Consider the following 14,252-nt stretch of genomic DNA (forward strand, 5'->3'; position numbering starts at 1 on the left):
TTGGTACCGGGGATTGAACTTGAGTCCTTGCACTTGCAAGGCAGGCAGCAGAACCACTGAGCTAAATCCCCAGCCCATGTTCGTATTTCTTTAATCTCAAATATGTTTTGCAGAGATGCATATATGTTGAATATCTATAACCTGACAATTGAATATTTAATATATTCCATCTGAAACTTAGGGAATACTAATATTATGCCACAGTGACATTATCTAATATATCAGAAAAATACAAGTTACTATCCATGTTGCATGAAATTTTGTTTGGGCATTGACTATTGGTGTATGTAAAGCAAATTTTTTGTTTAGACAGTCATATTCAGCGTAATTACATACATATGAGTATTTTTTAAAGGCCAGTTGCATATCAGACATATTATGTAAGGAATGCTATATGTGTTTAAATGTGTGTACATTCAGTATTTCCAAAATTGCTGACCTTGTGCAAGTATACAAAATGCAAATGAATGCCACTGTTCTGACAGTATGTTTTCGAGCAGTCCTCCAAAGCACTCATCCATTCATATTCCAAAATAATATAATACACATCCCTGTATTGTTGGTGGGAATATCAGGTAGTATAACTTCTGTGGAAATGTGTGTAGAAATTCCTAAAAAAAGAAAAAATAGAAGTTCCATTATGTAACCCCTAAACTAATCATATTATACCGATACATTCATACCCATGTTTATAACAGCACCACTTGCAATCGTTAGACCCCGGAAACAGCCTACATACCCATTCACAGATGAGTAGATTAAGGAAATATGAAATAGCCCAGGTATGATAATGCATGGTTGGAATCCAAGCACTTTGGGAAGCTGAGGCAGCAAAATCATACATACATGCTCAGTCTGGGCAATTTAATGATTGATGAGACTGTCTCAAATAAGACTAAGCTTGTAGCTGAGTACTGAAAACCTGAGTTCAGTCTCCAGTTCTGAAAAAAAATGTGGTGTATATATACATTATGAAATAGTATTCAGCCTTAAAGGACAATGAAATGATGTCATTTTTCCCCAAAACTGAAGGGATCTGGAGCCCATAATATTAAATAAGTCAGACAGAGAATTTTCAGTTTCACATGGTATACTTTGTATAACATACAAGGAATGAAGGAATAAAATAAAGGAGAGATGGTAGAAAAGAGGCGGGTATTTTGGAGACAGGTGAAAAGGCTCAGTGGAAGCAGGAGGTATTAAATTCATGGAGGAAAAGGTATCAAAAACAACTTACGGTATGCATATGTACAAGTTCTTCAAATGAATGTATTATGTATGGCAAACGTGTCTCTTACAAACTCCCAAGTGAATTGCTACTGTTTGGTTAAAAGCTGTTTTCACAGCATCATCCAGAGTATACTGTGAATTTAAAATCAAATAATCCAAGGGGCATCAAAGTTGATCTTCTCCTGGAAAATCATTAACAAAACATTTTTATTAATGTGATTGTTTTGTTATCTTCTTATTCTTTTATAGAAGTGAAGAAGTAGAGAAATGCTGTCAATATAAATTATGTCAACAACATGGAGAGACCTTTTTTTGGACTCGTACCAAAACAGGTGAAAACTTTGCTTTTAGAAAACCCCTGATTAATCATTCATTGTCTAATGTGCCCATTATGGGTAACACCGGACTCGCATCCTATGAGTATCAGAGATTTGAGGAGAAGCTCTCTAACAAACACAGCAAAACTTCCACTGCCTTCCTGTCCTTTCAGAAGCATACAAAAACAAATCCTGGAGATACACCCTATGAATATGAGCAATGTGGAAAATCCTACTCTAAAGGCACTGAAGGAAGCAACACTAAAGAGAAACCATTTATATATGAGCAAGATGTTAAAGCCTTCAGCACAACGAACTATGTTCAAATCTATGAAAGAAATCACAGTGAAGTGAATACCTATGTATGTATACATTGTGGAAAAGCTTTTAATTCTCTGCATGACATTCAGATACATGAAAGAGCTCACACTGGAGAAAAACCCTATGTGTGTAAGCAGTGTGGGAAAGCTTTTAGTACACACAGTCATTGTCAAAGACATGAAAGAACTCACACTGGAGAGAAGCCCTATGTGTGTAAGCAATGTGGGAAAACTTTTAGAACGCACAGTAATTGTCAAATACATGAAAGAACTCACACTGGGGAGAAGCCCTATGTATGTAAGCAATGTGGGAAAGCCTTCAGTAGACAAGACAATTGTCAGACACATGAAAGAACTCACACTGGGGAGAGGCCCTATGTATGTAAGCAATGTGGGAAAGCTTTCAGAACATATAGTCATTGTCAAAAACATGAAAGAACTCACACAGGAGAGAAGCCCTATATATGTAAGCAGTGTGGGAAAGCCTTCAGCAGACAAGGTAATTGTCAAAAACATGAAAGACTTCACACTGGGGAAAAGCCCTATGTATGTAATCAATGTGGGAAAGCTTTCAGCACACTTGGTAATTGTCAAATACATGAAAGAACTCACACTGGGGAGAAACCCTATGTATGTAAACAGTGTGGGAAAGCTTTCAGAACACATGGTAATTGTCACATACATGAAAGAACTCACACAGGGGAGAAACCTTATGTATGTAAGCAGTGTGGTAAAGCTTTCAGCAGACGCTGTACTTACCAAAAACATGAAAGAATTCACACTCGGTCAAATCCCTATGTAAGTAAGCAATGTGGGAAAGCACTCAACACACATGGAAATTGTCAAATACATGAAGGCCTCACAGTGAGTAGAAATGTTGTATATGTAACTATATGGCAGTGTATTCAGTACACAGGGGTCTTATCAAATACGTGAAAGAAATTACACGAGAGAAGGACCCTATGTACACAAGCAATATGGAAAAGCCTTTACTCCAGTAAACATGTACATTGAAAAAGTAAGAAATCGACTGAATCTATAAAGTAATTATACTGACAAAAAAATTCACAGTAGAGGCAAACCCTTTCTTTGTAAGCAATATAAAGTCTTTCAGTACAAAGAGATCATTACATACATGAAAGTATTCATAGTAAAATCTGAACATATGAGTAGTATGGGAAAGGTTTTATTTTTCTCAATGCATTCAAATACATGAAAGAATTCACATGGGAAATATGTGAAGGAACTCACCCTAAAGAGAAACCCTAGGTTGGTAATGTGAGAGGATTTTGTGATTTCATTTTCTCAGAAAATGTGCAAATTCACAAGCATCAGTATAAATACAGACTGTGAGAAGTCCTCATTTTTACATGATTTTTTCATGCACACATGGAACTGCATAGTGGAGAAACATATCAATGTATATTTTGTGAGAACACCTCTTCCCATTTTGGTGTTAGTCATATTAGAAATGAACACAGCATTATGAGAAACCATTAATATAAGGGCTGTACAGAGTTGTTCAGTTATCCTACATGTGAAATGCATATTGGCTCAGAATGCTGTGAACAAAAAAGTTCCCCATTGTAACATATTTAAAAATCCTTTGAACATTTCTCATGTAGTACCAACCTATGCACATAAATTATACAAAAATGAGATACAAATTATTTTTCCAGAAAATGCACAAATAGAGGAGACGTTCTAAAATATAAAGAAACTCTTGGTATATCTCTGGATTACATATTTCTAAGTTAACATGTAAATGTGCTCATATAATTCTGTATTTATAGGCAATAGTGTGGGAATGTATCTTTTCACTAAATTAACTAATAAGTCATTATTTTGCCCATGTTAGATGTACAGGTGAATTGAAATGTATTTCTTATATGCCCAAAAGTTACTATTTTTTGTAGGATATTTTTTGTCTCCTCTATTTTGTTGGGTTTTTTTGTTTCTAAAATTTTTGGCATAATTTGACCCCAAAATTAAATTTTTGCTAATTGTTCTGATTTTACCAGTGGCCTTTTCATATTTTTTTTTTTTTTTTTTTTTTTTGGTACCAGGGATTGAACTCGGGTGCTTCCGCTTGCAAGGCAGGCCACCAAACCACTGAGCTAAATCCCCGGTCCCTCTCGTATTTAAATTTTTGATGCATATAGTCCACTTTGCCATTTTTCTAACAAAGGTATTTTTAATTGGATGTTATTTTGTCATTATAATTGTATTTTCAAAAAAATATTTGTACATGTGTTTTACATAGGTTAAATGTTTTCACACATCTTGTAGACTAGCAAACATGTCCCATATTCTGAGACGATATCTATATATTCCAATATAATTTTAGATTATATGCAATACATAATTTTGCCTGTTTTTTCTCTGATACAAGAGCCATTATAATGTGTATAAAATTTCAGATGTTTTTAATCAAAATATTATGCCAGAGCCCACAATATTGATTATGTCCCAGACATGCTTTAAGCAGTGCCACTGCGAAGAGTTAAATCCCTCAATTGGGTGATTTTAAGAAGCAAGTCTGACTGAAGCTATGTGACTCACAGAAGGATCTCATGAGCAATGCGGTAGTGCACAGGTTAACATGACCTCCGCACTAATGGTCACAACTGAGTCAGAGTACTGGCCTCTGGAGCTGTGGGGCTAATACAAGATAATATCCATAGCCAAAGTCGGAGTAATCGCACCATCATAGCTTGAAGGACAATTTTCCAATTACATATATTTTGTCTACTCTGTTCCTAATTTGAAAATGCTTTGACTTCTCTTTAAAGCCTTGCCTGCATTAGTTTCCATGCTAATTTCTCGAACTGCCCATCTATACACATATTGCACCTTTACCCTTATTGATGAATAATAAAATTTGGTGGAAGAGACGGGCCAGTGCCTTTTGCCGAAGGAATATTGGCCGTCCCAGTCCACACTCTCTTTAACTATGTCTTAAATTTTTCTTCAACCCTGCATCACGCACTGGGCAGGATGGGACTAGAGACTTAGTGCAGGAGTCTCTGGCAAATTTACTTATCAGGCTTATATTACCATGATTCATTTTGTTGGACATCATACCAAAAAATATATAGCTGTGAGTCTCCACCTGCCACAGAGCAGCAGGACTGTATCTTTTCTCAAGCAAAACAATGAATTGCAGTAGTTAATCTCTCCACAAACTACAAATGATATGACAGAACATTCTCAAAGGAATTTTTGATAGTCTTGAAATTTGGAAAAATTTGTATTTATCAAAATGAAACAAAGTTCTTTATTCCTTGATATTACACCATTCAGACTTTGGAAATTAATCTTTCATCTGGGAACCTCAAAGTGCTCAGTAAAAGAAGTAATTGACTAATTTTTGTGATTAAGATTGCATTCTGGTGTATAACTTTAGAGACAAATTTCTACAATATTCTTTTTGTCATCAGCAGTAAGGACCACTGTCTTATGATTGAAAGTATTTTATCTAAATCATAAAAGCCAGTTATGTTAAATTTATTCTCAACATTACATTAAATAGAAAAAATCTGAAAGCTTTCCCTCCAAACAGCAAGAGAAGGATGTACATGATAACAATTTTTTAATGTACACCGTGAAAGGTTAGCCAGAACAATCAAGGAAGAGAAAGAAAAGTAGAGTCAAACCTTGGATTGTGTATAAGTTGGTGTGTTAGTATTCCAGAAGGTAAGCAAACATTTCTAAGACATTTTAATAAAGAAATGATGTCTTGAAATATGAGTGGTACATCATGTTGAATGTCACACAAGTGTGACTGATACTTTTCTCACTGCTTTGATATTGATATGAGTGGAATGAAGTATTCTTGGAAACTAAGGTTTTACTGTACATATAGAAAAGAAGTAAAAAAAAAAGAATTCAACTTATGATTCTCTTTAATAAGTGGTGATGGAAAAAGGGGGTTTCAACTTACCAAAGGTGAAAGATAGACCCATATCTCTCAGTATATACTAAACCTTAATCAAAAATGAATCAAACAGACACTAAACTTGCTAGAAGATAGGTAGAATTCTTGAAGACATTGGCGTAGGAAAAGACTTTATGAACGAAACCTTACTCACATAGGAACTAGCACAAAGAACAACTGGGATCTCATTAAAAACCTGCACAGCAAGAGAAGCCACCAACCAAGTGAAGAGACAACTCACAATGTGGAAAAAAAAATTAACCAGCTGTTTTACAGACAAAGGTCAACTATCTAGAATATATAAAGAACTTTAAAAAGTCAGACCTCACAGATTTAAAGACCCAGTTCAAAAATGGACATCTGAAATGAACAAACATTTCGCAGATGAAGTAGAAACAGCAAATTAACATGAAAAAAAATTTTTCAACATCACTGATCATTCAAGACATGCAAGTGAAGACAATGCTGATATTCCACCTCACCCCAGAAAAACTGCTATCAAGAAATCAATAACAAATGCTGGTGGGGCTGTAAGGAAAAAGGAATCCTCCACTGTTGGGAGTGTAGAGTGGTGCTGCCACTGTGGAATTGAGTGTGGAGATTTCTCAAAGAATTAGGATTAGATGGACCAGGGATTTAGCTCAGTGGTGCTGCCACCTGCCTCACAAGTGCAAGGACCGGAGTTCAATCCCTGATACCAAAACAAAAAAATAGGATTAGAGGTCCCATTTGACCCAGCTATTTTCTGACTGGGTATCTTCACAAAAGAATTAAAAACATCATGCCACAACAGTATATGTGCACCCATGTTTATAGTGGCACAGTTTGTAATAGCCAAATTTTGGAAACAGCACAAATACCCATCAACTGCTGACTGGATAAAAAAGATGTGGGTTTTTTTAAATATAAAATGGAGTACTACTCAGCCATTAAAAAATGAGAAACTGGAGACATAGCTAAATGGATGCACATTGAGACCATATACAGGAACCATGTCTTTTGTGAATAGGAAGAGGTGGAAGAGAAGTAAGGGGAATGGGGAAAAACAAGAACCAAAATATACCCTGTAGAGGTACAAATTCCGAACGATGAATGTGATCATAATATATACCTAAAATATACCAGTAAACAATTTTTAAAGAACCGATAATTTCTAAATGGCCAGTCTTCCAAAACAAATAGATATTTAAAATCCCAAGCAGAATACCAGAAAGCATTGCTCACAGAAGTAGAGAAACCATCCTATAATTTATATACAATCAGAAGAGAACAGGAATGCCTAAAGCAATCTTGAATAACAAGAGCAAGGCAAGAAGCATCACAATCCCTTCAGTCTATATTACAAAGCTATATTGAGCAAAACAGCATGGTGCTGGCACACAGACTTGTGGATCAATAGAACAAAATAGGGAGCAGACAACAATCCCACACGTTCATCTATCTCACCATTGACTAAGCTGCCAAAAATACTGGAGTAAGGATAATCTCTTTAACAAGGGGTGCTGCAGCTAGGTGTGGTGTAGCCTGTAGTCCAACACATGGGAGGCTGAGGCAAGAAGATCACAGCAAGTTCAAGGCCAGCCTGAACTATGTAGTGAAACCCTGTCTCGGGGAAAAAAAAAATGGTTCTGGGAAAACTGGCTATTCACATGCAAAAGATTGAATTGTTCACCCTGTACTAAACTACAAACAAATGGATCAAAGAGCTAAATGTTAAAATAGAAACACTTTTGAAAGACATATGGGTTAAACTATTGAACACATATGAATATAGTGACTTAACAGAACCCCAGTTGTACAAGATAAAATATCCAGAATCAACAACTCATATGACAAATTAAAAAGCTTCTGCTTTAATAAAACAATGAGCAGTGTAAAAACCTAGAAAAGGAAAAAAAAATTGTTACACCAATGAAAGGTTGATATGTAGAATATATAAGATCTCAAAAAAAAAGACCTAAAATAAAAGACTCAATCAAAAATGGGCAATAAAATATTAGCTGGAGCAACCAGGTGAGAAAGAAAGAAAAGTATGAATAGGAGTGGAAGAATTTCTTATTTGCAGATGATTTGAACCTGTACCAATATGATCCCCAAAACTCAACCAAAAAATTCCTGGAATTAAAAACCAAATTCAGCCAGGGATTAGCCCAGTGGTTCCAGCGCTTGGTGCAAGGACCTGAGTTCGATCCCCAGTACCAAAAGAAAAGAAAAGGAAAAAATTCACTAATAAAAACCAAACTCAGCAGCATAGCAGGATACAAAGTCAATTCTCAAAAACAATAGAGTTTTAGTATAGCAATAATAAACTCTGAGAGCGAGGATGGGAAACTTCCACAATAGCGTCAACAAAAATGAAATACTTAGGCATGACCTCTACAGTGAAAACTACTGTACTTTGAAAAAGGAGATTGAAAGGGATATTAGAAAATATAAAGATATCCACTCTTCCTGGATATGTAGAAGTAATATGGTCAAAATGGCTATGCTTCCAAATCTGTTTCACAGATTTAATACAATCCAAATCAAAAGACCAATAGCATACTTCTCAGAACTAGAAAAATCAATCCTAAAATTCATGGGCAACCAGAATAGACCTACAATAGCAAAAGCAATTCTGGATTCTGGGCAACGTGTGCAAGGGTAGCAGATATTACACTTTCAAATGTGAAGTTATACTGTAAAGTTACAGTAATAAAAACAAAAACAGTATGGTATTTTTAAAAAATAGGCTTGTGGATCAAAGAAACAGAACAAGATGTGGAAACAACTTCCAGCACACTCAACTACCTTATCTTTAACAAAGGGACCAAATACTTTCCTAGAGGAAAGATAGCTTTTCACACAGATGGTATAGGGAAAACTGACTTTCTATCTGCTAAACAGTGAAGATAGTCCTGAAATTGATCTAAACTAAATCTACATGGGGCTGGGGATTTAGCTCAGCGATTCGGTGGCCTGCCTCGCAAGTGCAAGGACCCAAGTTCAATCCCCAGTACCAAAAAACAAAAACAAACAAATAAACTAAATCTACATGGATCCGAGATCTAACTATTAAAACAGAAACACAATTAGCTAGTAGAAAAAATAGGTAAAACTCTTGGACATGCATGTAGCCACTTTCTGCACAGAGCCCCAGGTGCACAAGAAATAATACCAAGATTCGACAGATGGGATTACATCAAATTTTAAAACCCATACTACAAAGAAAACCATAAACAGAGTAAAGAAATAACCTATAGAATGTGACAAATTTTTACCTGCTACACATCAAAGGATTAATATTTATAATATGTAAAGAACTAAAAGATCCCCCCATTTTAAAGACCCAATAAAAATGGACATCTGAAATGAATAGATATTTCTAGATGAAGACGTACAAATGGCCATTTATGACATGAAAGAATGTTCAACATCACTGGCCATTCAAGAAATTAAAAGAAAACAGATTCCATCTCAGAAAGAATGGCTACATTCATGAAATCAAATAATAGGAACAAGAGAGGCTTAAGGGGAAAAAAAAGAACCATTCTTCATTATTGTGGGAGTGTATAAACTGCTACAAACAGTATGAAAAATCAAAATTCCATTTGACCCAACTGTTCTCCTCCTACATGTCTTCCCAAAAGTGTTTATGACTTTGTATTAGAGTGATACATTCATACCTATTTTATAACAGCACAATTGATAATAGCTAAATATTGGAAGCAGCCTGAATGTTCAACAGATGAATGGGTAAAGAAAATATAGTAATGGAGTAATACTCTGCTATAAAGAGGAATAACTTTGGGTCATTTGTAAAAAAGAAAAAATGGATGTACCTTAAGACCATAACAAGCACACACCAGCACTTTAATATCACATGATTTCTCTCATGTGAGAACCTCACTATGTAAATAGTACATAAACAAAATGCAAAATAAGAGTAGGAAATAGTAAGATGAAACTTTGGCATATGAGAATGGAATGAAGAGACTGGAAGGGGGAGGGAGGGGAAAAATTAGATTGCAGAAGTGGTGGTGGGGGGAGTTGTGAGGTGCTGAGTAGGTACACCAAGTCCCTTCGAGGAACGTGATGTCTTCATATAGTGCATGTATATGTGGAATGCGAAAGATGCAAGGAAAAGGGAGGTATGAGAGGGGAGGGATGGGTTTTAACTTATTAAAATGTCATGTATATGTACCAACTCCCCACAATGCATGTAATTATTATGTACCATAAACACGTACCCAAAAAATTGAAAAAAATGAAATACAGCAGACACACAAAGTTAAATATTGCATGGGTTTTCTTTTATGAATAACCCAAAATATAAATAAATCAAAGAGCAAAATAGGTAATAGAAAACAGGAAGGAAAATCTTTTTTAAAAAGCTATAGATCCCTGAGCTGGAGAGTGGGTGTGGTATGGATCAGAAGAGGATTAAAAAGGAATTAAGATATGTTATGGTGGTGCACACCTTAAATCCCAGCACTTGGGAGGCTGAGGCAGGAGGATTACCATGAGTTCAAGGCCAGCTGGGCTACTATATAGTAAGTTTGATGCCAGCTTGCACTACATGGTAAGACCCAGTCTCAAAAAAAAAAATGTATTATGTACATGTACCAACTACCCAAGATGAATGCAATCATTATGTACTGTAAATATACTAGCAAAAAGAATACTATAGTGTGTGTATGTGTGTGTATGTATATATAGTCACACTTAGTAGCTACCATTAAGTCTCCAAAGAAAAAATTTCTAAATAACAAATATGTGGTGTTTAAAACTAGGATTTCCTTTCTTTTCAACATTTGTTTCTTAAATGTTTTGAAATAAATAGACCATTTACTTCACCGGCTAAGAAACAAAACCTTAGCAACATATTTTATTTTTAAAAAACTTTTCAACTCTGAGAAGCAATTCTGATTGATTTTCTGAGAATTTTAATTTCTCTTTGATAATTCTTTGTTGGCATCCTTGATGCCACAGTGGAAATCTTTGTCCACTATCTTTTCCCCTCATGGTACCCCAATGATGCTCTTTTTCCTCATCCATTCTTCCTTCTTATAAAGAACATAGTTCAGCCTTTTAAATTTTTAGTGACCTCTTAGTAAAATAGCTTAAGCATAGTAGTCTGAGTCTACTTCTGATTTTTAGGGTCTTCTTGGCCATACATTTTTCTCTTCAACTTTGATTCTTTTCTAAACCTAATAGATAACACTCCGACCTTGGAATTTTCTCTTTTCCTTATTGAAACATCTGAAAAACCCCAATATAGTAAATAAATGATACGTGATAGATAATCAGTTTTCTTTAACTATAAAAAAAAAATCTGAGATAGTCAGTTTATAAAAAGGAAAGGTTTGTTTGGGCTCACAGTTTTCAAGGTTTCGGTCCATGATCAGTTGGCTCTATAGCTTTGAGCTTGCAGCAGCTCATCATGGCTGGACTAGTGGAGCAAACCAGTTTACAGATGGAAAGCAAAATGAGAAGAGAAAAGAGCTGAGATCCCATTATTCCCCTCAAGGGCATGCCCTTTATGACCTGAGGAACTGCACCCCCACCCAAACACATCTCCTAAATCTTCCACCATTTCCCAATAGCTCCCAGCTGGGAACTAAGAATTCAGCACACGAAATTTTGAAAGATATTTATGATCCAAGATATAGCAGATAGATAGGAAGAAAGAAAAATAAGCCAAAGAAAAATAAGCCAACCTCCCCTAAGACACAAAGAGTGATATATTTTAAAAGATAACAAACCTGATAGCAAGTATTCTGCATTATTTCTTTTTTTTTAAATTGAGTTTATTGGTACATTTTAGGTATACAGTATGCATTATTTCTTATAGGATATTTTTCCTGAAAGTTTTCATTGTGGGATAATTTTACCATAAAAGTAACCTCCCCACTGTCAATATAGGAAAGATTATAGGTCCAATATCTTTAAAAGGATTCTTCTAATTCTAATTTTTCTGCAAAATATGGGTTTCATTACGGAAACTGAAGTATTTAAGATGCAAAGATACAAATGAAAAATCAAATTGTGGAGAATGGCAGAACAAAAGGAGAAAAACTTGCACAAATTTTCCCTATAAAACCTATTATTATCTAGCTGGTACATACCCTATACTATACATGCCAGAAAAATTAAAGTACTTTCATAGAAGTGCATATGAAACTGCTATGCTGAGCCCCCACATTTTTCCCAAATTGATCTGTCCCTACCCACCCCTGGAGACTCCCCTGCCCTGTCCCACAAGCAAAAGAAGAAAAAAAAAATGAATGAAACCCAAAAGGAACCTGGCTTTGTGTCTGCCACAGTTAACCTTGAAAATTTAGGCTCCTGCATCCATGGTGGCTTCCCCTGAGCAACCCAGAGGATCAGCTAGAACCTTGTCTGACCACCCACCCCAATCCCAGGCAGTCCTAAGTGCACCACTGGGACACACCAGGTCCTTTGATTTATTCATATCAGCTGACACTTTTATGGACCTCCTTGGCCATAGCAGGTCTGGTAGCCACAAGACAAATGCCAGGTTCTGATCTCTCAGACCTTTAACCACCTCTGCTATTTGTGTCTCATAACACCATCCTATAAATGTATAGGAGCTGTGGCTTTCACCCTTGCCATTAGATTCCACTCCATTTTATGGATGGCTTTTTAAATACCCATCCAATTGCCACTTTCCACTAGTAACAACATATATTTTGTTCATAGAAATAAGAGTGCTGGTAGTACAGCTCTAATTCTATGCCAGCAAATCTTATAAAGGTATACTAATTCATTGAAGTATTATAATCATTACCCACATGATACACATTTTATAGATGAGGAAATTGATGGAAAGGCAAGTTATTTAAACGAGTAGTTTTAAAACACTATAATGTGTCAACAGAGCCTTCATTCTTAACTATTGGACTATAGCATCTTTCATTTGATAGGAGCAATTAAATTTGACCCAACCAAAAGCTACAGTCTAATAAATAGTTTTATAACTTGTCAATAATATCAATACTATATTTTTCAATTTTAAAAAATTATTATAACATTACATATGTATACACATTGCTGTGAGTTCCTCAGAAGTTGAGAGGATTAAGACCAAAAAGAAAACTTATCTATATAAAGAGAAATTCCCTTGTTATTAAATACTAATTCCCTGATGGGAAAGTCATTATATATTTTTTGCAATTCTTTAAATGATCTCACACATTTAGCTAGTGGTACCAGTGGTGAAACAATTAATCAAAATTAACAAATGGTAGAAAAGTAGTAGATTGATTTGATAAGTGCTTTGCACTATAATATATATTAGTTGGTAAGCAGTTTTGCAAAAATAGTTTGATTTATCCAGATGATGTATGAAAACAAACAGAATTATTGTTAGTATACTGGTTGTTGAATATATTTAATATCAAACTGCATAATGGTTGATGTTGCAGATGGGTAAAAGTTGTAGAAGTCCCGTAAGAGACTATTTCTAGATATATAATCATCAATATATGGTTGAAGAAATCTGGGTAACAGTTCCAATAAAATTAACAAGAGTATCTTCTCAGGAAGGGAGATCTAGTACCGGACTTTATATACATATATAAAAGCTGAAATTTAATCAACTTCTTCAAACCCTGAAGATGATGTTAAGGATTCAGTACTGTTCTGTGCAGAGTAAAACAATGAATTTAGTGTCGGGGACATTCAACTAGCAAAAAGTTTATTTTTTGTAGGACCAAGAGATTTTACCAGCCTTTTCCAGGCCTTGAATAGACAACTCTCAATACAGTCCATTTTCTTTTATTCTGCTTCTATCTATGGTGCCCAGATTTTTTTTTTGTTTTTTTGCTTAAAATTTGTCTTCTAGTCCTGATTCCTACACTAATACAGTTTTTTTTAGCATAGGGTTGAGAATGTTACTGTAGAAATTTAATAAGTATTTGTGAATACTTGAACAAAATAGTGTTCCCAAGTGAATGCCTAAAGTAACGATGTTCTGATCACTAGAAAATACTTCTCATTAGATTCACACATCAACATCCTGGAATATCGACAATGATTATTACAAGCTCCTAAAGGATGGACCACCTCTGATTATACCATCAGAACAAGCTTCTAGGACCTGTACAGAGACTGTATCTGACTTATTGGAAGACAGGAGTGCTAATAACTAGTTTTCACTGATTTCCTGGAAACAGCCTAAGAACACCATTTCATGATCACATGAACTATTTGGAGTGTAGATGGCCAATAATCAAGCCTCAGTTCAGCTCATTACTTTTATCCCCGCTTTTTCCAAATGCTAAATAAGATCTGGTGACCTAAAATACTTCCAATCCATTTGCCTTCGCCTGCATTGAGAGTCCTAATAATCACTGAAAGAGGTATAGCTTCCCAGGATCGGGTCAGAATTAAAACCAAATTTCCTAACTCCCATTCTATTGTTTCCACTTCCTTTACCAGGAATCT

At 35.3% G+C, this 14,252-nt stretch overlaps 1 protein-coding gene across 1 annotated transcript in view; it reads left to right on the forward strand.

Moving 5' to 3' along the window:
- The window catches only part of LOC104860289 (zinc finger protein 709-like), a 24,111-nt gene extending 20,369 nt beyond the window's left edge, over positions 1-3,742 (forward strand). Inside the window, exons 5-6 of the mRNA XM_033761769.1 lie at positions 1,480-2,036; positions 3,726-3,742. Of these exons, the coding sequence (XP_033617660.1) occupies positions 1,480-2,036; positions 3,726-3,742 (574 nt within the window). The remainder of the gene's footprint in view (positions 1-1,479; positions 2,037-3,725) is intronic.
- Positions 3,743-14,252: the final 10,510 nt, after the last annotated feature.

Source organism: Fukomys damarensis, unplaced genomic scaffold (assembly GCF_012274545.1).
Source record: "Fukomys damarensis isolate Sample0158 unplaced genomic scaffold, DMR_v1.0_HiC HiC_scaffold_10, whole genome shotgun sequence".
In the NCBI taxonomy this organism is placed as follows: domain Eukaryota; kingdom Metazoa; phylum Chordata; class Mammalia; order Rodentia; family Bathyergidae; genus Fukomys; species Fukomys damarensis.